General features: G+C 69.8%; 7 protein-coding genes across 7 annotated transcripts; 6 read left to right on the plus strand and 1 right to left on the minus strand.

Annotated features, from left to right (window-relative positions):
* Positions 1–1,737: 1,737 nt before the first annotated feature.
* On the minus strand, positions 1,738–2,312 carry V1510DRAFT_404734 (kinase binding protein CGI-121-domain-containing protein; the record flags this gene model as incomplete). Its single annotated transcript, XM_066932278.1, has 3 exons — positions 1,738–1,983; positions 2,016–2,138; positions 2,169–2,312. 3 exons carry the CDS (start codon positions 2,310–2,312, stop codon positions 1,738–1,740), a joined length of 513 nt encoding a protein of 170 aa, XP_066787100.1.
* Positions 2,313–3,595: 1,283 nt separating this feature from the next.
* Positions 3,596–6,065, plus strand: V1510DRAFT_404735 (uncharacterized protein; the record flags this gene model as incomplete). Its single annotated transcript, XM_066932279.1, has 2 exons — positions 3,596–3,682; positions 3,714–6,065. The coding sequence occupies 2 exons, from the start codon at positions 3,596–3,598 to the stop codon at positions 6,063–6,065; spliced, it is 2,439 nt and encodes an 812-aa protein (XP_066787101.1).
* Positions 6,066–6,488: 423 nt separating this feature from the next.
* V1510DRAFT_245344 (inhibitor of growth proteins N-terminal histone-binding-domain-containing protein) lies at positions 6,489–7,795 on the plus strand. Its single transcript, XM_066930557.1, has 2 exons — positions 6,489–6,639; positions 6,674–7,795. The coding sequence occupies exons 1-2, from the start codon at positions 6,600–6,602 to the stop codon at positions 7,747–7,749; spliced, it is 1,116 nt and encodes a 371-aa protein (XP_066787102.1). The 5' UTR covers positions 6,489–6,599; the 3' UTR covers positions 7,750–7,795.
* A 738-nt stretch (positions 7,796–8,533) lies between these two features.
* On the plus strand, positions 8,534–9,327 carry V1510DRAFT_398600 (Cupredoxin; the record flags this gene model as incomplete). Its single annotated transcript, XM_066931927.1, has 1 exon — positions 8,534–9,327. The coding sequence occupies exon 1, from the start codon at positions 8,611–8,613 to the stop codon at positions 9,325–9,327; it is 717 nt and encodes a 238-aa protein (XP_066787103.1). The 5' UTR covers positions 8,534–8,610.
* A 596-nt stretch (positions 9,328–9,923) lies between these two features.
* Positions 9,924–14,066, plus strand: V1510DRAFT_245394 (P-loop containing nucleoside triphosphate hydrolase protein). The gene is made up of 4 exons (XM_066930558.1): positions 9,924–10,596; positions 10,628–10,812; positions 10,844–13,406; positions 13,437–14,066. Exons 1-4 carry the CDS (start codon positions 10,072–10,074, stop codon positions 13,914–13,916), a joined length of 3,753 nt encoding a protein of 1,250 aa, XP_066787104.1. The 5' UTR covers positions 9,924–10,071; the 3' UTR covers positions 13,917–14,066.
* Positions 14,067–18,272: 4,206 nt separating this feature from the next.
* On the plus strand, positions 18,273–20,096 carry V1510DRAFT_422070 (uncharacterized protein). The gene has a single exon (XM_066934725.1). The coding sequence runs from the start codon at positions 18,372–18,374 to the stop codon at positions 19,935–19,937; it is 1,566 nt and encodes a 521-aa protein (XP_066787105.1). The 5' UTR covers positions 18,273–18,371; the 3' UTR covers positions 19,938–20,096.
* An 846-nt stretch (positions 20,097–20,942) lies between these two features.
* On the plus strand, positions 20,943–22,615 carry V1510DRAFT_422073 (BIG/ATPase V1 complex, subunit S1). The gene is made up of 3 exons (XM_066934726.1): positions 20,943–21,020; positions 21,306–21,412; positions 21,446–22,615. Exons 2-3 carry the CDS (start codon positions 21,309–21,311, stop codon positions 22,326–22,328), a joined length of 987 nt encoding a protein of 328 aa, XP_066787106.1. The 5' UTR covers positions 20,943–21,020; positions 21,306–21,308; the 3' UTR covers positions 22,329–22,615.
* Positions 22,616–22,773: the final 158 nt, after the last annotated feature.

The following is a 22,773-nucleotide window of genomic DNA, read 5'->3' on the forward strand; positions in this document are numbered from 1 at the left end:
ACGACGATGTGTTCAGAACGAGGCCGTGGCGGACTCGGCGTCGATGGATGGTGGATGGAAGATGGGCGCCGAAGATCGCGGGCGGAGAGGTTTATACGGCGTGGTGGACGCGAGCCGCACGGCCACGATGGTACCCGCGCCGTGGCGGGCGACGCACCCAGCCGGGCCACGGCCCGATCGGGCAAGGGAGTGCTTCCACGCCAGAGACGGCAGCGGCGCGTGCCGAACTGCCCCCGAACGGGACAGAGCCATGTCGCCATGCTGTGTCTGCTGCTAGGCGCACCCGCCCGCGCGCCGACGCAATGGGTGCGGGTCCATTGTGTGGCCGACAAAAGGAGAAGCTGCGACGGATTGAAACAAGCACGGCGACACAAGTCCAAGATGGAAATGAGATTCCGGCGTGCGCCAGCCTGTTTTGGGTGCAGCCCGATCCGATTGCGACCGATCTCTCGAGACACGCGTACAATGCAGCTGGCGTGGCTGCAAGCGGCTGCGGCAGCGCCGCTAGCGTGCTGCAGACTGCGGGTCGATGCGGGTCGCATGCACCAAACATGCCTGCAGCGCCCGCCGACGCTAGCGCTGGCGGCCCTGGCTTAGCGTCGGTCGCGCCGCCGCACCGCCGGCGCGGCCGTGGCGTGGCCGAGGCCGCTGCGGTCCAGTCTCCTGCAGACGCCACGACTACCAGTCACGTTCACGCTGGCGCGGGCGACCGATCCTGCCCGATTGGTGCGCTGCGCCGCATACTTTAGGTGTGCGCCGCACGCCGATCGCGGACGTGCGCGAACACACGTGGCGTTGTGGCTGGGATCCTTGTTCCTGTGGCGTCCCCCAGTGCCATGCCTGGGTGGGCCTCACCCGACGCCCGCGGCGGCTGCGCGTCGCCACCGGCAGCGGCAGCGGCGCGTGTGCCGTGTGCACGGCGCGCGCACGTCGTGCTGCCGCCTGCGGCTCGCGGCGGCGCCGCGCTGCGCGTGGCCGCGCCATGACGACGTACGCCACTGAGTCTGCGCCGCTCACATGCACCGCCCGCGTCATGTGCTGCTGCCGGTAGACACTCAGCGCGGCGGTGCGCCGCACCGCCACCGACCCGCGCTACTGCGTCGCTTGCCCCTGACATGCGCTGTCGAAGCGACTGTGTCTGCACCGCCGACTACTGCGGCTCGCCAGCGACCGGCCGGAGATTTAGACGAGCCTGAGTGTCACAGTAGGGGCGCGCTCGCCGGCCGCGGGGAACGCCAGGCGACCTGCCCGGGCGCCGCGCGCGCCCGGAGAGTGCCTGCGGGGGAGGTGGCCGTGCAACCGCGAGCGTCGGCGCAGCCACAGCCTGCAGTGCCGCCGCGCCAGCGCCCAGCCACGGCCGGCCGCTCGACGTCCGCCAACGTCTGCCGCCGTGCCTGGCCAGCACCCGCGCTGTGGGTCTCCAGCGCGGGCACGCGGGTGTGCGGCCTAGGTCAAAACTGTCGACGCAAGCCATCGCCGAAACTGCAACGGCCGAGCATATCCGAGATTGCGGTCGCTACAACCAGTCCGGCTAGCCTCGCGAACGTCAGGGCAGAGACAGCGTGGGCACGGGCGAGCCGATCTACGGGCAGGGGCCACGGCCGGTGCAAGGGGTGGGGGTCCGCGGCCAATCGGCCGAGCGGTGCCAGCCATACCTTTGGAGGTGCACCGCAGCGGGCCCGGCGCACACCGGCGGCCGCCGGTGGGCGCGTTGGCACTGCGCGCAACGTCATCTATTCAGAGGTAGCCGCGAAGAGCAATGGCGCCGGCGACCAGCGGCCCCAGCTCGGCGTCAGCAGCCTTCAGCTTGTAGTTCTTGCGGACGGCGTCCGGGCGCACGCACGCAGCCAGGGCCGCGTCGGTCAGCGGCTCCAGCGTGCCGGCCACCAGGCCCGCGACGGGCGGCGCCGGGCCGCCCACGCGCACAACCACGAGGTCCTTGGTCGTGTCGGCCACGCCAAACCGGCGCAGGGCCTCGGAGATCTGGCGTCAGCAGGGCCGCACAAAGCACTCACGTTGCCGTTCGGTGACAGCGCAAACACGATCTCCGAGTGGATGTTCTTCGTGCGCACCGCGTCGTGCTCGCGGTCGGTCAGCGCGCGGTTGACAGCCGCGAGCAGGTGCTCGCGCGACAGGATCTGGCGTCAGCGGGCCCGGCGGCGACGTACCGTCGAGGCGTCGACGAACGCGTACTCGTACGCGGCGTCGCCCGCGAGCAGGGCCGCGCGGATCTCGGCCGCGTTGCCCACATCGCGGACGAGGCCGGTCCAGACGGGCGTGCCGGGGTGGCGGGCGAGCGCGGTCCGGTCCATGGTGAGGAGCGAGCAGATTTTCGCGGCGGGAACTGGCCGCGGTCACGTGACGCGCCGCGCCCCGTGCGGCGCGTGCGCCGCGCAGGCCTCCGCAGCCGAGCCGGAGAGTTGCGCAGCCGCGCCGGGAGCGGCAGCGGCAGCCGATCACGTGACGATCTGCAGGGCCGATCCGCCGCCTCGGACAAATCCCTCCGCGTCGCCTGTGCAACGTACGCCCCAACAGCCCGCAGCGGCGGGTTGTGCCGGGCCACGTGTGCACGCATGCGGCTTACGCTGACGCCACTGTCACGAAGCCGCCTCCAGCCGAGGCCCGTACGCGCCCGCGGCCTCTGGCGGAACTTCCGCTGGCGGTCCGGCCTCTGCCAACAGCCGCCAAGCCGGCCAAGCCGGCACCGGGCACCGCCTGAGCGTCGCCCACCTCAGCCGTGCAGCCGTCGCCCGGATGCGCCGTCCGCTCGTAGCCCCCGCAGCGGACCGCTGCTGCCCACCGCGCAACTCTGCCGCCACTTATGCGTCACACGGTTCCACGCACCGATGCGGTCGTCTGCACGTTCACCCGCGGATCTAGTGGCGGTATTTCCCGATCGCTCGGCTACCTGCTGCAGACAATGGGCGCCGTGCGGCGCGTCGGGCACTTCCGGGGCGGAGGCGCCGCCGCACGATCGCCCAGGCGCACCTAACGCACGCGCCGCAGGGCAGCTTGTCGACGCTAGTCACGGCGAGTCCCGCTGCAGGCGCCGGCACAGGCCTGCGTCGACGATCGCCGGTGTCAGCGGGCAGTTCGGGCACGCGCTCGCTAAGCGGCACCACATGCCTGGGGATAGGCGGCGGAAGTTGCCTTGGTCGCTAGCCGTTCGCCGCTGGGACTCACGTGCCGATCCGGTGTAGGTGGTGCAGGGAAAGCCGCTGATTTGGGCGTATATTTGCGAATGCAGCGCTAATGTGTAAAAGCCGGGCACGGCGCACTTTTCTGACACCACAGAGAACGGTAAGCACAACGGCTAGGACGGGTGGCCGTGGCCTGAGTGCTGGCCAGCGGCTGCGGGCGTCGGCTGGGCAGCTCGAATGGCTTGCTGCGCCAGCCAGGGCCGTTGCGAACGGCTCGGCTGCTTGTAACGGCGCAGCGGCCGCAGCACCCTCGGCTGCGGCGGCAGTGGCAGCGGCGGCCGGGGCGAGGCAGCAGCGGCCGCGGCAGCGTCCGCAGCGGCCGCAGCAGACGCACGGCACCCTCTCCGGGCGCTCTGGCGCCCGGCAACGGCCCAGGAACCAAGCTGACCGCCAGAATGCCCCCTGTCCGACCAAAGAACGAGGGCGCGAGTCCAACAGACTCGCCGTATGGCGCCAAACGGCGAAGCAACCGTACCGGCCAGGTATGTCCAGTCGCAGCCGCGCTGACCGCAGGCGTGCGACCGGTGCAAGGTGCGCAAGATCAAGTGTAATGCCACGACCGAGGCCTGCACGCCGTGCACAATGGCCAACGTGCCGTGCACCAACACGGACCTCAACTCGCGGCGCGCGGTCCCCCGCGGGTACATCGAGAACCTGGAGGCGCAGGTCGAGCCGCTCAAGCGGCGCGTGGCCCAGCTGGAGGCGGCAATGCGCCATGCCGTGCCGGACATGAACCTCAACCAGCTGCCCGAGCCCGAGCCGCCGGCGCGGGCCGGCGCGGTGATCCCGTCTGCGGACGAGCTCGACCGGCTGCCGGCCCCGTACGGCGCCGAGCCCATGCGGCTGCCGGTGCCGCCGGTGCAGCGCATCGAGCGGCCGCCGTCGGAGCGCGATGAGCCGTGGAACGAGTCGCTGGTGTCGATTCTCGGGCTCCAGCTGAGCCTGGACGACCTGGCGCCGCGCTACGTGGGCCACTTCAACGTGTTTGCGCACAACCGCGGCCCGGTGGAGCCCAAGCACGTCGAGAACTTCGAGCTGCCGGCGTTCGAGGAGGCCCAGCAGTTCGTGCGGATCTACATCGAGCACGTCACGCCGCTGATCCCGGTCGTCGAGCCGACGTGGCTCGAGGCCGAGCTCCACCGGCTCTACTTCGAGAAGGGCTACCGGCCGCACTGCCTGTCGCTGATGATCATGAACCTGGTGTTTGCGGTCTCGACGTACATCTACGGGCTGTTCACGATCGTCGGCGAGCCCGGCTCGGTCCAGAACAACCCGTCGAACCAGTCGATCAAGTACGCGTGGCAGGTGCTGCCGTACGTGTCGGAGCTGTTCACGAACCCGTGCGTGCAGTCGATCCAGTGCATCGTGCTGTTCATGCTGTACCTGCGGCCGTCGCCCAAGCCGGACTCGGTCTGGGTCCTCGGCCGGTACGGCATGTCGCTGGCCGTGCAGCTGGGCATGCACCGGCTCGAGTCGCCGGAGCTGCTGGCGTCGCTGTCGGTGCAGGAGCTGCAGCGCCGCCGGCTGGCGTTCTGGTCGCTGCACCTGTTCGAGGTCACCGTGTCGAACCGGCTGGGCCGGCCGCACGCGATCGCGGCCAGCGACATCAACGTGCCCATGCCGCTGCCGGTGGACGAGCCGCTGCTGACGGACGCGGACCGGCCGATGTTCCTGGACGCCAACATGAGCCACGGCGTCGTGGACCCGCGCCCGTGCATGCACACGCCGGGCACGTGCCTGTTCGGCATCACGCGCATCTCGGGCGAGGCGTTCTCGTCGCTGTACTCGGCGCGCAACCTGACGTCGATCGAGTACGAGGCCAAGGTGCTGGCGCTCGAGAAGTTGCTGCAGGACTGGCGGTCGCGGCTGCCGGAGGTCCTGACCTGGTCGCCCTCGTCGTCGCCGCACGAGCTCAAGTACAAGAAGGACGCCGGCGTGCTGTGGCTGTCGGCGACGGAGCTGCACATGTCGATCCGGCACCCGTCCGGGCTGGCGACCAACAACCCCAAGTTTGTCGCGGACTCGAAGGTGCTCTCGGTGATGTTTGCGCGCGAGCTGGTGCACACGACCGACACCATGATCTCGCTCAACTACCTCGAGTGCACGTGGCACAACATCGTCGTCATCCTGACGTCGGTCTTCACCATCTTCTACGGCACGTGGGCGCGCGAGGGCGGCATCACCGAGGCCGACATCGCCACCGTCAAGGACGACGTCGCCGCGGCCATGCGCGTGATCGACCGCATCGCGCGCACGCTCGACGGCGGCAACCCCGACAACCGGCTGCTGCGGCTGGTGCGCATGCTGTTCGACAACACCATCTGCCGGCTCGAGGAGCAGTACTCGACCAAGGTCAAGCGCGAGCAGGCGCGCGCGCGGGATGTGCCCGAGAGCCGCGCCGGCAACTCGATCTCGTCGATCCTGAACGACCTGCCGACGGCGACGTACCTCAACAGCCCGTCCGTGCCGTCGTTCACCACGACCGTCAACCGCGGCTTCGTGTTCGACCACAACGACTTTCCGGGCGGGCGGTTTGCGCCGCGCCAGCCGTCGGTCTCGAGCCCGCGCTCGTTCTCGGGCTCGATCGGCAGCCCCGACGTCTGCCGACCGCCGTCGCACGGCAGCCACCAGCCAGACGACCACGGCGAGTACCACCTGGCGGCGGCGGCCGACTTCAACCACTCGACGAGCTGGACGGACGGGTCGCTCAAGTGGTCCGAGTACATGTCGACCGAGAACCGCACGCTGCAGGAGGTCACGCGCATCATCCACGGCCACACGGACGACGGCGCGGGCTCGACCCCGCGCAGCGACGACTCGGACGCGCAGCGCGGCATGGCCGCGGCCATCCTCGGCCGCGTCTGATTTTGCGATTTTGTTTGGAGAAAAGTTCCCGGCGGCGCGGCGCGGCCGTGTGCTAGAGCCGCCGGCTGGTTTTGGATTCATGGTGACGTGCCCTGCGGGGCTGTGGACTTCTGGGCGCGCTGGACGCGCATGTATACTACGGGGCCTCGGGCCAAATGGAAGTGCGGGAGACGCGAGCCGCACGACGTGCGGCGTCATTACATAAGCGTAGTGCCGTGCGACGGTTATGCCCCAACCGGCGTCTGCCGCCGGACCTGGCACCAAACCGTCGCCACCTTGCCTAATTCGTAGCGGCCGCCTGGTGGACTTCATCCTTCGATTGTGTGCCAAATCCGCCGACTTTCGGCCGCCGTACCTCGCCGCACGCAAGCCATCAGATCGCACCCGCCGGCCCAGGCTCTAGGCGCGCTCCGGACGAGCAGATCGAGACCGGTTTTGGGCGCGTGCGTCCGCAGACGGACGTGCTGGTAGCGACTTTGCGTCGCCGCCGCACCGAGCCCGACCCACACCCCGCCAACCGGCGCGCACGCCGCGATGGACGCCGCATACGTGCTGGAGCAGTTCCAGCAGGACCGTGAGTACCGTGCCGGCATCCGTGCTGACGCCAGTGGCCAACGTGCCCGCTGAGGTCGCGCACTACCTCGAGGAGATCCGCAACAAGGACGTGAAGCTGTACACGATTCGCCAGCGCATCCAGCACCGCGACAACCAGATCCACAAGCACATCCGCACGCACGGCTCGCTGGCCGTCAACCCCAAGGAGGGGCAGTACGCTACCAAGATCAACGCCGACTTTGAGCGCGCGCTCAAGCTGCAGGACGAAAAGTGCGAGCTCGTGACCAAGCTCAACACCCTGATCCAGCGGCACCTCAAGAAACTAGATGCGGACATCAAGAAGCTGCAGAACGACGGCGTGCTGACTGGGTCCGACCGCATGACTGTGGCGCGCCCGGCCATCCTCGGCGGCCTGCCGACGTCCGCGGCGGCCGTGCCGCTGGGGATCGGCCTGGGCGTGACGCCGAAACGCGCGTCGCCGCAGGTGCAGGGCCTGCAGGCGCTGGAGAGCACGCCGGTGCCGACGTCGGCGGCCGCGCTGCACGCCATGGCGACGCCCATGTCGGCGCTGGCGACGCCGACGGGTTCGGGCATGCGGCCAAACAAGCGCCAGAAGATGGGCCCGGGCGCGAACGGCGCCCGGACAGCGTTCTCGGCCACGCCGGAGGCGTACGCGGGCGACGGCGGCGTGGGCGAGGCCATCACCAACGAGATCCGGCGGGGGCTGGTGCCGGCGTCGGCGACGCCGTCGAACGGTCGCGGCCGGATCCCGAAGCACGTCAAGTACGCGGCCGCGGCGGCGGCGGCGGCCGCGGCCGCGGCCGGCGAGGACCCGGCGGCGGCGGCCGCGGCGGCCGCGGCTGCACACCCCGGCATCGGCATCAAGGCCGAGGGCGACGACGACGACGACGAGGAAACCAACGACTCGGCGCTGTACTGCTTCTGCCAGCAGGTGTCGTACGGCGACATGATTGCGTGCGACAACCCGAACTGCACGTACGAGTGGTTCCACTACGGCTGCGTGGGCCTGCGGGCGCCGCCGTCGGGCGTGTGGTACTGCTCGGACCCGTGCCGGGACATGGTGCGGGACGCGAACGAGAACGCGGCGCGCAAGAAGGGGCGCAAGTAGCCGCACGGCGTGCGGCTGGCGCGGGCACTGAGCCGCACGAGGCGCGTGTCCGAGCCGCACGGCGTGCGGCGCGCGCCACCCCCTGTGGCGCCCGAGGCGCGCGTCTGAGCCGCGCGCTGTGCGGCGCGCGCCGCACCTCCCGTCGCCGCCGCAGGCCGGGCGGCCCCGGGCCGCTCGGCACGCCCGTGCCAAGCGTCGCCCGCCGCTGCGCCCAGCCGCCCAGCCGCCCCGTCTGGACCTGTACATTATCTGTATCATAGAATGGCTTCTAGCCGCCTTCCATCTCTTCGGCACAGGCAGTGTCCCGTGCCCGTCGCCAATCCCGTTCAAGCCTTTGTAATGCTAGCCGAGTCACAATCGCGTGCCCGGCAGGGTCGACGGCGTATATGCGGCGTGGCGCGCTAGTCGGGACGGCTGAGCAAATGGTGACCATGTCCCAACCCCACGTGAACGTTTGGTTTCGCGCGTTTCAAGCTCCTCGGGACCAACGCCAACTAGGGCATCTCGCCCTGGACAGGCGTCCGGCAAGCCTTGCAGGTTCCGGCGATTGCCGTGGGTCCAGCCGCCCAAACAGGCTCGGGCACTCGCGCCCAGGGCGCGCTTGTTCCGGGTACGGCAGTTCTGACGGGCCGGGAACAGCCGACAGCGAATGAAATGCACACGTTCGTCAGCAGCGCCGTTCGCCGTCCTGGCCGAGCAGACGGCGGCGGCGACGGCGGCGGCGCTGGTGGTGCGGCGGCTAGACCTTTGCGCGTGCGGGCGCGCGGGCGGCGGCGACGCGGGTTCTAGATCTTGTAGATAAGATCTTCCGGCGACAGGCAATCGTACTTAAGCGCGCGAGCAGCCGCAGAACGGCCAACCATGGCTCCTTCCAAGAAACTGCTTGTTGCTCTCGCGGCGCTGGCCGGCGTCTCGAGCGCGGCCACCGTCCACCAGGTCAAGGTCGGCGAGTCCGGCTACGCGTACGTGCCGTCGTCGATCACGGCCAAGGTCGGCGACTACGTCGAGTTCTCGTTCTACTACGGCACGCACTCGATTGCGCAGTCCGACTACAGCTCGCCGTGCCAGCCGCTGGAGGACACCAACAACACCCTCGGCCTGTACTCGGGCCTGGTCACGCCTGACAGCGACAGCGGCTACGCGCCGACGTACACGATCCGGATCAACAACACGGACCCGATCTGGTTCTACTGCGCCGAGGCGTACCACTGCCAGTCGGGCATGACTGGCGTCATCAACCCGCCGTCGTCGGGCGACAGCCTGGACGACTACACGTCGTCGGCCGAGACGCAGGGCTCGAACGTGCGTCCGAGCACGGTGCTGGGCAACACGACCGTGTCGAACGACAACTTCACGGCGTCGTCGTCGGTGGCGGCGTCGTCGTCGTCGGCTGCGACGTCGTCGACGGCCAAGACTACGATTGTGTCGTCGACGGTGTCGTCGTCGGCTGCGGCGACGACGGTGTCGGCTTCGGCGTCGGCGTCGTCGTCGGCCGCGTCGTCGGCTGCGGGCGTGCGGGCGTCGGGCGGCATTGCGGCTGGCCTGGCTGTCCTGGGCGCGCTGATTGCTGCGTTTTAGTCAATAGAAGTAGGATCAGACATGGAAGTGCTGTGGACGTTGCGTGGCGGGCAGCGCGTAGATGGCGGGTTTGGGCGGGAGTGTGGCGGTGCGGGCGGCGCCGAGGTGGCGGTGCGGGCAGTGCGTGCGGCGCGTGGAGGTGGCGGTGCGGGCAGTGCGTGCGGCGCGTCGAGGTGGCGGTGCGGGCAGCATGCGGCGCGTCGAGGTGGCGGTGCGGGCAGCATACGGCGCGTCGAGGTGGCGGTGCGGGCAGCATACGGCGCATCGAGGTGGCGGTGCGGGCAGCATACGGCGCGCCTCGGCGGACTCGGTCGCGGCTCGCCCGGGCAAACAAATAGCCGCGCGTGGCGCCCCGCGTGGCGCCGCTGTGGCGCGCGGACGCACGCCGGACCGGTGACCGGACCCGCGCACCAGCCGGCGCGGGTCGCCGCGGCCCGCAGCCGCGCCGACCCGCGCTCCTGGGTCCGCGCACGGTTCACCTCCAAGCCCCCGGGCCCCCTCCAAGCCCCTGGCCCCTGTCCAACCGCCCGGCGCCCGTTGGGACGTTGTCCCGGCAACGCTCTGTTTATTTACTCCTCCCAGACCTCGCTAGCCTCCCCAGATCCGCCGCGCGTGCCATTCCTCCCGCGTCTTGCGGCCCGCAACGTCTGGCCGCACCGGCGCCTAGCGCGCCGGTAGCCGCCGCGGTTTGTTTACACGCCTATATATCGTCGTCGTCTCCGCTCCGTCCGTCGAACCTCGCCAATGCAGTCCTCGCCGACCCGATCGCCGCAGCGCTCGCCGCAGCGGCCGCTGCCGCGGTCCGCCAGCGCCCACAAGCTCACCGACATCTCGCACAGCACCAACAACCGGCACTCGGTCAGCGGCGCGTCGCTCAAGCGCACCCAAACGTTCACGCCCACGTTCATCAAGTCCGCCCTCCAGGCCGACGACGGCCACAGCCGCGACTCGCTCCGCGGCCAGCGCCAGCGCGCCGACGACAAGGAGAACGTCCCCGCGCCCGACGACGTCGAGTTCTCCGGCAAGCGCTGGGTGTGGGTGCCGTCCGTCGAGACCGCGTTCAAAAAGGGCTTCGTCGTCGCCGACGACGGCGACAGCCTCCGCGTGCGCTGTCTCGACGACACGGACGTCGTCGTGCCCGCGGCCGACGTCGACAAGGTCAACCCGCCCAAGTTCGACCGCGTCGACGACATGGCCGAGCTCACGCACCTCAACGAGGCCTCGGTCGTCCACAACCTGGCCTCGCGCTACACCATCGACCAGATCTACGTATGCCCCCCCGCCGCCGCGCTGACCCCAGACCTACTCCGGCCTCTTCCTGGTCGCAGTCAACCCCTACTGCGCGCTGCCCATCTACTCCCGCGACACCGTCCAGGCCTACAAGGCCAAGCCCCGCGACGAGGTCCGCCCGCACATCTTCGCAATCGCCGACCAGGCCTTCCGCAACATGCTCGAGACGCACGAGAGCCAGTCGATCCTGGTCACGTAAGTGGCGCCCCGGCCGCGCTGACCGCAGCGGCGAGTCCGGCGCCGGCAAGACCGAGAACACCAAGAAGGTGATCCAGTACCTGGCCGCGGTCACCGCCAACCGCGCCAGCGGCCAGAACTACGGCACGTTCGAGCAGCGCATCCTCCAGGCCAACCCCATCCTCGAGGCGTTCGGCAACTCGCAGACCGTGCGCAACAACAACTCGTCGCGGTTCGGCAAGTTCATCCGCATCGGCTTCAACCGGTCCGGCCAGATCGCGGGCGCCCACATCGACTGGTACCTGCTCGAGAAGTCGCGCGTGGTCACGCAGAGCCCGGCCGAGCGCAACTACCACATCTTCTACCAGCTGCTGCGCGGCGCCAGCCGCCAGATGCGCGACGAGTTCCTGCTGGAGGGCGGCGTGGACGACTACGCGTACGTGCGCGAGTCCAACAAGGACATCCCGGGCGTGTCGGACGTGGACGAGTTCGCCGGGCTGCTGGCCGCGTTCAGCGTCATGGGCTTCTCGGCCGTGGAGCAGCTGGACCTGCTGCGGGTGATTGCCATCATTCTGCACATCGGCAACGTGGCCATCGGCTCCGAGCGCTCGGACCAGGCCCGGCTGCTCAACCCCGCCCAGGCCGAGCGCCTGTGCCACGTCATGGGCGTCCCCGCCGACGCGTTCGTCAAGGCCCTGCTCACCCCGCGCGTCCGCGCCGGCCGCGACTGGGTCAACCAGTCGCGCACCTGCGAGCAGGTCCAGTTCTCGCTGCACGCCCTCGCCAAGACGCTCTACGAGCGCGGCTTCGCCTTCCTCGTCGGCAAGATCAACCAGGTCCTCGCCGACGACGCGGCCACCGCGTCCTTCATCGGCGTCCTCGACATCGCCGGCTTCGAGATCTTCGACGTCAACAGCTTCGAGCAGCTCTGCATCAACTACACCAACGAGAAGCTCCAGCAGTTCTTCAACCACCACATGTTCGTCCTCGAGCAGGAGGAGTACGCGCGCGAGAACATCGAGTGGCAGTTCATCGACTTCGGCCACGACCTCCAGCCCACGATCGACCTGATCGAGAAGTCCAACCCGATCGGCATCTTCTCGTGCCTGGACGAGGACTGCGTGATGCCGCGGGCCACCGACAAGACCTTCACCGAGAAGCTGCACTCGATGTGGGCGCGGCGGTCGGACAAGTACAAGCCGTCGCTGCTGGCGCAGGGCTTCCGGCTGACGCACTACGCGGCCGAGGTCGAGTACTCGACCGAGGGCTGGCTGGAGAAGAACAAGGACCCCCTGAATGACAACATCACGCAGCTGCTAGCGCAGTCGTCCGAGCCGCACGTCGCGCGGCTCTTTGTCGACGACGGCGCCGTCGACGACACCGCCGGCCGCAGCCGCGTGCGCAAGGGCCTGTTCCGCACGGTCGCGCAGCGCCACAAGGAGCAGCTGGCGAGCCTGATGAACCAGCTGGGCGCGACGCACCCGCACTTTGTGCGGTGCATCATCCCGAACCACGACAAGCGGCCGAAGCGGTTCGACAACGTGCTGGTGCTGGACCAGCTGCGGTGCAACGGCGTGCTGGAGGGCATCCGGATCGCGCGGACGGGGTTCCCGAACCGGCTCTCGTTCGGCGAGTTCCGGCAGCACTACGAGATCCTGACGCCGGCGGCGGGGGGCGGCTTCCTGGACGGCAAGCGCACGTGCGCGCGCATGCTGGAGACGCTCGGCCTGGACCCGGCGCTGTACAAGGTGGGCCTGACCAAGGTCTTCTTCCGGGCGGGCGTGCTGGCGGAGCTGGAGGAGCGGCGCGAGGGCGTCGTGCGGCGGCTGCTCACGGCGTTCCAGAGCCGCGCGCGCGGGTACCTGCAGCGCAAGCGCGCGCACAAGCGGCTGTACCGCAGCGAGGCCGCGCTCGTGATCCGCACGAGCATGCAGGCCTACCTCGAGCTGGCCGAGAACCCGTGGTGGCGGCTGTACGCCAAGATGAAGCCGCTGCTGATCGCGCACGAGCACGACGCCGCGCGCGCGGCCGCGCCGCCGGCCAGCGTGCGCGACCACGACGACTTCAAGCAGCTCGAGGCGCGGCTGGCCGACGTCGAGGACGCGCGCGCGCAGCTCGAGGCCGACGCGCGCCGCGCGCACGGCGAGATGGCGCGGCTGCGCGAGACGCTCGAGAGCGAGCGCGCGCTGGCGCTGGACAAGGAGGAGATCCTCAAGCGCACGCAGGAGCGCGAGGCCGACCTGGAGGAGCAGCTGACGGGCACGCTGGGCGACCTCGACAAGCTCGAGCTGCAGTGCGAGGAGCTGCTGGCGGCCAAGAAGAAGGTGGACGCCGAGGCCGAGCTGTGGCGGTCCGAGCTCGAGCGGGGCGCGTCCATCATCGGCACGCTCGAGGGCGAGAAGCGCGCGCTGGACCGGCGCATCGAGGGCCTGGAGGCCGACCTGCGCGCGGCCAGCGAGAGCCAGCACGACCGCGACGACGAGACGCGCCGGCTGAAGCACGAGATCCACCTGCTGAAGCGGGTGGTGGAGCAGAAGGAGGGCCGGCTGGGCGAGCTCGAGAGCCAGCTCGAGCAGTCCGACCGCGAGCTGTCCGAGCGGCTCAAGCAGGCGGTAGGTAGCGGGCCGAACGCGCTGACGCAGACCATCGGCTACGAGAGCAGCAACAAGCGCGCGCAGGCGCTGCTGCAGGAGAACAAGGACATCCGCGACAAGCTGGCCGAGCTGAACCGGATCTCGAAGGAGTACGAGGGCGTGGTGCGCAAGAAGGAGGCCGAGCTGGACGCGCTGCGGCGGGAGGTTGCGCAGCAGGAGAGCGGCGTGCGCGCCATCGACAGCCAGCGACGCGAGCTGCAGAAGAAGCACGACGCCATTGGCGCCGAGCTGGCGGCCGCGCGCCGCGAGATGCAGGACCTGCAGGCGACGCGGGCCGCGCTGGCGCGCGAGGCCGACGACGCGCGGCGCGCGCTGCAGGACCGGATCCGGGAGGAGACCAAGGCGGGCGCGGAGAGCACGCGGATCCTGGACAAGGAGCTGAGCGAGGTGCGCCAGCAGGCGCGCGCGGCGCAGGACGCGCTGGCCCGGCTGTCGGGCGTGCTCGACCACGTGTCGGCGCGGCGGTAGGACGGCCGGGGACGGGACCGGGGCTGGAGGGAGCCGGGGACGGCGGCGCCCGGCGGCTATACGTTTGCCCGCCGCGCGGCCGCGGCTGTACCTTCGCCCGCCGCGCGCCGCCCGGCCGCGGCCACAGACAAATACACGGTTTTCACGCTCTCCGAGCGCACGTGCGCGTACGCGGGCGGGCAGCCGGCACGCGGGCGCGCCGCCGGACGGCCGCGCGTCGCGCGTAGACGCCACGCAGCACCGCCACGTGCGCCACGTGCGCCGCACGAACAGCTGCGCGCCAGCCGTGCGAACAGCCGGCCCCGGCCGAAACCCTTCCTGGCCAGGAGCCGTCACGGGGCCGCTATCACAGCCAACGTCCTGGCACCGACTTAGCGATGCGCTAGTGTATTTCCCGAGAGCGGCACCGAGGCAGATGGAGCTAGTGCGTCCCACCAAGCTGGATCATGCGCGCTAGTGCGCATAAGGCAGGGGCACTCAGCGTCCATCTGGCCGCGCACGACCAGCGCGGCTGGCGGCCGGCTCGGCCCCGGCCGGCCGCCGCAGCACGCGCGTGTGGCCGGGCGCGGCGGGTGGCCGCGGGCCGGCGGCAGCGGCGGGGCGGCCAGCCGCGCGGACGGCGGTGCAGTAGACGCGAGGTCAGGTGACCAGCCGCACCGCCGCGCTTCATTGGCTCGGCCCAGCCGACGCCGCGCCGGCCGCTCCAGGCTGTCATCGGGGAGCTGGCTAGCGCTCGGTACGGACACCATCAGGCGGGCAGCCGGCTGGCGCGCACGCCGGCGCGGCGCGCGCATACGGTTAGCCGCCGACCAAGCGCAGACGTCAACGGGCCTGACTAAGCCGCACCTAGCCGCCAGCTTACGCGTCCACTGCAGCCAAGCTGATCGCTAGCCGCACGCGGCTGGCGCCGTGCCCTGCGGGCCGCCCGACTCCTGAGCACGTAGTCCGCCGATCGGTGGCCGCACGCGCGGGTGCGGCGCGGTGCGGCGCGCCAGCGGCGCGCCAGCGGCCGCCGGCGCGAGCCCAGCGCCTGCCCAGCGCGCCTCGGCGGGCCCGCGCCGCGGCACGGTGCGCCCACGGGCGCCGTCCCGCCCGGGCGGGGCGCCCGCGTGCGAGATCGCCGCCGGCCGCCGCGCGCCAGCCGGTGCTGCCGGTGCGGCTCAGCAGGGGGGGGGCGGTGCGCCACCCGCAGCCTGTGGCGCGCCGCGGCCCGCCCGGTCCCGCCCGGCCGTGCCTGCCCCCAGGCCGCGCCGCCTCAGCGTGCTGCGGGCCTCCCAAAGCCATCGCAGCGGAACGCCGGCGCCCCTGGACCAGCCGCTGGAGTCGGCGTGCGCCAGCTAGCTGGCGGCTAGTGGCGTCGGCCTGCGGGTGCCTTAATTAGCCTGTTAGCTTGTGCCAGCCGATCCACAGGCGGCGTGCGGCGGGGCACGGCGGCCGGCGTGGCCCCGTCCGCCGTTTGGCGGCGGCCAGACCACGGGCGGCCAGGCCGCGTCGTCAGCCGCGCCAGCCGCGGCACCAGCCCCGGTGCGGCGGCGGCCGCGCGCCCGCTATCGGTAGACACGCGTCCCGTGCTGGTGGGCACCTGCACGATGCGCCCGGCCATGCGGGCCGCGCCAGCCGCGCCAGCCGCGCGCCGCTCCACGCCTGGCGGCGCCTGCCCGCCGGCGGCGACTGCCGCACGTCCGCGGCCCGCCCGCGTCCGCCCGCAGAGCGTGCTGCGCGTGTAGCGCGTCCTGCGCGCGCACAGGTCGCCCGCAGCGACCCGCCGCCGCCCCGCAGCCCGCCGCGGCCCGCGCACCGGCGACCGTGCCCGGCCGTGGCCGCGCGGCCGAGCCGCACCGTGCGACGCTGCCAGCCGCGCGCGCCGCCACAAACCCTAGCGCACCCGGCCACGCGCGCGTTTCCGTTCGCGGCTAGCGTGCCCTCTGCGTCGTGCGTCGCGCCGCATCCGCTGCGTAGCGCGTCTGAGGTTCCGCAGAGGGCCAGCCGCCGCGGTCACCGCCCGCTGCCGTCCATTGCCGCTAGCTGCGCCCAGCAGCCGGCCCCGTGCACATCGCCGATCGGCGCCGCCGTCGCGGCCGCAGCGCCTTGGCCAGCCGACCCGGTGCGCTGCCGGCCGCGGCCAGCCGCCCCGTGCGCGCGGACGACCGCGCACCACGACACGTAAGCCCCCCCCCAAATGCCGGATGCGCGGCTTGCCCCCTAAGTCCTAGCCCGCACGCATGCGTACGCTTCACACCGCCTCTGGCTAGCCCCAGAGTAGCTCCTGTGCGCGTGCCCACGTTCGTGGCTAGCGCGCGGAGACTAATCCGCATCAAACCTTATCCCTTAACGTTTGCGCTAATTTCCCCATAGCGTACTGTTGTTACTATTCTTACGGGTTAACTGTACCACTACGCCAATATTATTTTGGAACTCCATCGCCGACGCCGTCGCAGGCGCTCTCCTGGTGTCAGCTAGAAATGACGGCCCAAAACCGAGCACAAGAGTCCAGCAGCCTGCCGACGTCCGGTTTTTGACCGCGACCGTAACTTCCAATCGAACCCCGACTCGCACGCGAGCCTCCGTTGCGCCGCCAGAACCCCGGCGACGACTGACAGCCGCCCCGGAACCGGCCAGAGCCGAGCTCCGTTCTTGCCTCCGCCCCGCAGCCCGACCGCTGCGCGCCCGCCCGCGATGCCCGCCGCGGGCGATGCCGCCGCCGGACGGCGCCCGCCGCCGGCCGCCCGCCTGCTGCGTCGGCTCAAGACCGCGTCGGCCGATCTCAAGGGCCTCTGGCGCCCGGACACTGACGAGAAGCGCGACCGCGACGGCGCGCGCGCGCCCACGCCCACCAGCACCCGGCTGGCTCGCCGCCGGTCTGACCGCGACCGCGAGCCGCGCGATCTGACCCGCCGGATGGGCTTGCTCTTCATCTCGACCTGCAAGCAGAGCTACACGGTCGTCAAGGGCAAGGTCCTGCGCCTGCCGGCGTCGGCCAACCCCGACGACGACGTCGTCGAGGATCTGCGGATCGCCTACGTCGAGTTTAGCCTGGACGATCGCGCCGACGACGAGAAGCACCTGGACGACAGCCCGGCCGACGACCTGCCGGCCGCGGCCGACGACGATGACGACGACGACCTGCCGCCGGACGGCCCGGCCGCGCTCGCCCGCACGCCGACGGCCTCGTCTGCCGGCTCGGACGCCGGCTCGGTGGCCGACTCGGCCCTGGACGCGGCCTCGACGGCGCCCCTGCGCGGCCACGCCCCACCCGAGCCGCGCCGCTCGTGCCTGACGCTGAGCGCGGCCCGCGCGGCCGCCATCTCGGTCTTTTGCAACAGGCTGGACGGGCCTGCTGTGCCGGCTCCGGCCGCGCCGGCCCCGGCCGAGCCTGCCGACGCCGATGCCGGCGCCCTCGCGCGCATGGCCACCCTCGCCAAGTTCCCGCAGTCGGCGTACATAGGTCCGACCAGCCCGCTCACCCCGACGATCTCGTTCCCGTCGGTGCCGTATTCGACTCTCAACGCCGACTACGACGACCGCTCGGATGCGCCGACCGATCCGGCCGACTCGCTCGACCAGGATCTGCTCGGCTTCTTAGACGGCACCGACACCGTCGTGCCGGCCGCGCCCGACTACGAGGCCGAGATGCTCGACTTTTTCAACGGCGAGACCCCGACCAGCCCGGTAGAACCGCGCCACGAGCTTGCGGTGATTGCGCCCAAGGCCTTTGACGAGCCCGAGGGCCAGTTCAGCCGCTACCGCGACCTGGTTCCGTCGGACTCAGAGGACGACGACGAGCCAGCTGACGACGACGACGAGATCCTCCGGTTCTTTTCGAACGACGAACACGTGCACGCACCGTCGGCGTCCCTGGTCGACACGCAGCTGCAGGTCGCCATCACGGCCGCCGCGCTGTCCAACAAGTACACCACATTCTTTGCGCAGCAGGTGCTGATCCGCCACGGCTTCCGCGGCGAGCTCGACAGCCTGGACGCGCTGTCGTGCTTCAACAACATCATGCGCTCGGGCCAGCCGCTGCTGACGGCCGACCCGGTCTCGACGAGCACGTATGAGCCCATCGACAACAAGCCCGCCAATTTCCTCGGCGCGCACCCGCCGGCGGCAGCTCCGGTTGCCGTCGGCGTCGGTGCCGGGGACGCCGCCCACGGGCCAGACGTGCCGCGCATGGCCGCGCGCGACCTGCACAGCCGCAACGACTTTGGCGACGAGCACGACGTCGACCACACCGTCGACTTCGGCAACATTGACATCAGCCGGTCGCTGGATCTGGCGCCGACATACGCGGCATCGCAGGCCGCGCAGGCTGCCCAGGCCGCCAACACGCCCCACGCAGCCTTCCCGCCCGCGCTCTCGCCATCGTTCGAGCGCCCGGCCCTGGTCGCCAGCCCGCCGTCGCCGCCCCTGGACTTCCTGGCGCTCGCAGCCGGGCTGGCGTCGCCACCGCCATTCATGCTTGACGACCTGCACAATCTGCCGGCGCTGCCGGACAACCTGGACTCGCTGTCGTCGGCCACGTACGCGCCGCCGCCGACCTACTCGGCGCTGTCGTACTCCAGCTCGTACAGCAGCGGTCACAGCAACACGCCACAGCCGGGATCGACGGCGCCCACGTCCAGCGGCACGTCGCCGGCGGCCGGCGCAGCCTCGTCGGGCGCGTACTACGGTGCTTCGGGCGGCTACGGCCCGCCGATGCCCGGTCCCCGGGGGCCAACGCTGCCCCTGCCGTCGATGAGCCACGGCATGTACTACAGCCCGGCACCGGGTGGCCTGGTGCCGCGGGCTGCGTCCAGCGTGTCGCCGCAGCCGAGTCCAGCGCACATTCCGTCGCCTGAGGACATCAACCCGCGCAGCCGGAGCAACAGCCTGTCGCGCCTGCTCTCAGGCCCGTGGCGCAACCCGCCCGGAAGCGCGCCCGGCCCCGACAAAGACCACGCGGACGGCCCGCTGCCGCCGATGGCGTCTTTTGCCGGCGGCAGCCCGCACCAGCTGCCGGCGCCGGCCGGCATGCCGCAGCCACGCAACCCCGGGCTGATGAGCCACACGGGCAGCGTCAGCAGCGTCAGCTCAGTGGCCAGCGCAGCAAGCCGCGCCAGCGCCACCAGCCGCGCCAGCAACGCCAGCGCCACCAGCGGCTCGTCCGGCGCGACAGCGAGCTCGAGCGGCGGGTCCAGTGCGAGCACGGCGTCGGCCAACGCCATGTCGATCGCCCGGCTGACCAACCCCGACGACGGCGACTACGTCAGCCCGTCCGGCTCGGCCGTGTCGGCTTCGACGTCGCCGGCGACGACCGCGCACGCGATCAGCCCCCGCGACAGCATGCCTGCGCCGCATCTGCGGCCATACGACGACCGCCGCGGCGACGAGAACGACGACGGCGAGGAAGGCTCGCGCCAGAAGCGGCTCAAGATCGACAACCGGCCGGCGCGGCCCATGCTGCCCGGCCACATGGCCCGTCAGCACCCTGGCCTGACGCCCATCATGAACAATGTGCCGGCGCTCAACATGCCGCCGGTCAAGACCGGCGTCGGTGCACCGCCGCCGCCGGCTGCGGCCGGGTCCAAGCCCCGCAAGATGCAGTGCCCGGACTGCAGCGGCTGGTACGCCAATCTGGTCGCGCACCGGTCGACGCATCTGAGCGACACGTGGCGGCCGCACATGTGCGAGGTCTGCGCGCGCGGCTTCTCGCGGCCGAACGACCTGCTCCGCCACCAGAAGTCGCACCAGGGCGACTCGCCCTTCAACTGCCCGTTCCACCTCAACGACACGCGGTGCCACCCGACCGGCGGCTTCTCGCGCTGCGACACCTACAAGAACCATTTGAAGGCAATGCACTTCGAGTACCCCGTCGGTACCCGCAAGAAGGACCGCTCGGGCGTGCCCGGCAAGTGCAAGGGCTGCAACAACGAGTTTCCGACCGCGGACGAGTGGATCACGGCGCACGTCGAGAAGAAGACGTGCTCGGCACTGGACGAGGCCGACGACGATGACGACGACGAGGCCGACGACGAGTCCTAGCCGCCGTGTATTTCTGTCTTGGGTTTGATTTCGGAGTCGCATTTTGTTCGATCTGGGTGAGCCGATAATAATTTTGTATCTCACTTTTCCCTAGAACTGTATCGTACTTGTATATTACTATGATATTACTATGTCTACTAATGAACTCTTTCGGTGAAATGGCCGCGGGCGGCCGTTCGCAGGCTGGCCGATTCCGGTAGGTGCCTGGGGATAAGCTTTGTGACGCACTGTGCGGGTATGGTCCAGGAACGGGCCCGGCATCCGGCAGGCGTCTGAGGCGCGCGGTCGCGGCGCGGCCCGCCGGGGTGTGGCGCGGTGGCATGCCCGTGGCCGTGACGGCGGTTCGATCCCCGCGTGCGGCAGTCTGTGTCGCGCCGCACATCGTGCGGCGCACCACCAGCCGCCGACCGTGTACTACGCGCGCGTCCATAGGCCGCAACGGTCCCACCCCTGAATGGACCAAATCGGCGCGGCAGGGTCACGGCACAGCCGAGACAGGGCATATCCGCCGCGCCACGAGACGCACCCGCCCCACACGCGTAACTATTTGGCGTCTATGCCGCATCCGCACCTCTTCCCGGTGGCTGTGCAGGTGCGATAAGCACCGGTAAAAAATTTCGTTATCGCCATATCTGGCCAACCAGAACATAGCGCCCGATCGCAGAATATGCACCGTAGCGGGTCGGTGGCAGCAGTGGCCCTGACCGCTACCGGGGCGGCGGTGGCTAGGGCCCTCTGGGCCGCGCACCCGTCGCCGCCTGCCGCGTGTTTCTGTCTGGCCGGCGGCCGGGCAGACGTAGTCTGCGTCGGAGGACGCCGAGCGCATCTACGGCTGCATCGCCGGCCGGCCGTGGTCCAGGGGAAGCTGCTCTAGAGGCTGGTAGATAGCAGTGTAGGCGCCAAATACGAAATACGAGAGAGATAGTCTGGTGTGGGAACCAACAGCACCGCTGCAGCAGAGGCTGCGCTACTGGAGCCCGCCGTGGACTACACCAACTTTCCACTTTTTTCTCTATCTCTCTTCTTTCGTTCGCTTCCTTTCCCTTTCGTAATTGTCTTCACTTTTTTCTAGACATCTATATTGTAAGTACCGGTGGTGCGACAGCGGCGCGGACAGCAAACGGACGGCAACGACGGGACCGGAGTTCGCCGGGCCAAGTGGGCCTTGCGCGCGGCTGGCCGGGTCGGGTGCGGGTCGCGGCAATCAACATCAGCGGGGCGGCCGCACCGGCGACCCGGTCGGCCTGGCCGTGCTGCGCAGTGGCTCGGACCGCCTGGGGGCATGTCCGGACGGGCCAGTAGCCGTCGTTGCCGTCGTTCTCGCTCGCAGCCGTCGCGCGTCTCTTGCCGGCATTGCTAACGAGCCAGAAAATGCTGTTTTCGGTTAAAGGAGCGCTTGCGGCTCTCATCGCCGCTTCGTCGGTCGTCTCGGCGTTCGAGGACACCTCGCCGATGTTCATGATGTCGTCCAAGAAGTAAGTGAGGCCGTCCGGCAGCGCTGACAGCAGGTGCGAGGCCTTCGAGTCGCACGCCGGTGCCGCCGCCCACACGATCTCGTCGACGTCCCACTTCCAGGACCTGGCCAGCAAGCTCATTGCTCACGCCGACGCCGAGAAGTACGTCATTGTGTCGCAGCCTGGCCTGCACGCCTCGGACTTCTCGTCGCTGGCCGGCAAGAGCACGCCGCACCTGCGCAACCTGTTCGAGCAGGCCGAGTCGTCGTACGCCCTGCGCCACGCGCACGGCCAGGACATCGCCATCGAGCAGCTCGTGTCGAACGCGCTCGCCAAGAGCGGCAGCGCCAAGGCCATCGAGGTCGATGGCTCGTCGTCGTCGGCCAACATCGAGCTCGCCGAGGGCCAGTCGTCGGTCGTCCGTGTCGACTTTGACCAGCTCCCCGTCGACAGCACCCGCAACACCGTCCTGGCCGACAACGACGCGTTCATCTACTCGCTCATGTCGCTGATGAACGCCGACGACAAGTACGTTGTCGTCTACACGTCGTCGCCCATCTCGCGCCACGTCGACAAGCGCGACGTGCACTTCGCCAAGCTCGCCGACACCCCCGCCAAGGTCGCCGTTGAGCCGTCGTCCACCGAGGGTGTTTTCCCGTCGTACGCCTACGGCTACCCCACCGGCTACCCCACCGGCTACCCCACCGGCTACCCCACCGGCACCGCCTACCCGACCATGATCCCCGAGGGCGCTCGCACCGACGGCTCGCTCTTCACGCGCTACCAGTTCTTCACCCCCGGCATGTTCATGGCCATCATTGCCTCGCTTGTCCTCGTCGTCATCCTGGGAGTTGCCCTCAAGTCGATCTCGACCATCAAGATCTCGTACGAGGCCTTCGACGCCCCGATGGGCCCGCAGACCGTCAAGAAGCAGTAAGCGTGAGAGGTCGTCACGATTTCATTGTTTTGCGTTTTTTTCTCGAGCCGTGCAGCCGGCCGGCCACCGGTCTAGTCTGGTGAGTGCTCACGACCGCACCCGCTGCACACGACTCCTCATACAAGTTTAATTTCATGGGACATGGGGTGAAGGGACGGATATTTGATTGTTATCTTCATATTACATATATTTTTTATATTCACTATAGAAAGAAAAGTTGTAGAGATAGGAGGGTAATGGAGCCATGTTGATGACCGAATAGATTCAGGATGTTTGTTTGCACAAGAGTACGAGACGCAGCTGCGCGGGCCTGGGAGCCGGCGCGGCGGGCGCGAGGGTCGTGGCCGGCCGGTTACGTTGTTCGTAGCCGGCGCGACGGAGCGGCAGGCGAGAGAGCGGGCGGACCGGGCTGCGGACTAGCGTACGGATCAACCAGGGCTGGCCT

This window comes from Dipodascopsis tothii, assembly GCF_038497935.1.
Source record: "Dipodascopsis tothii strain CBS 759.85 unplaced genomic scaffold V1510scaffold_34, whole genome shotgun sequence".
Taxonomy (NCBI): domain Eukaryota; kingdom Fungi; phylum Ascomycota; class Lipomycetes; order Lipomycetales; family Lipomycetaceae; genus Neoaidaea; species Neoaidaea tothii.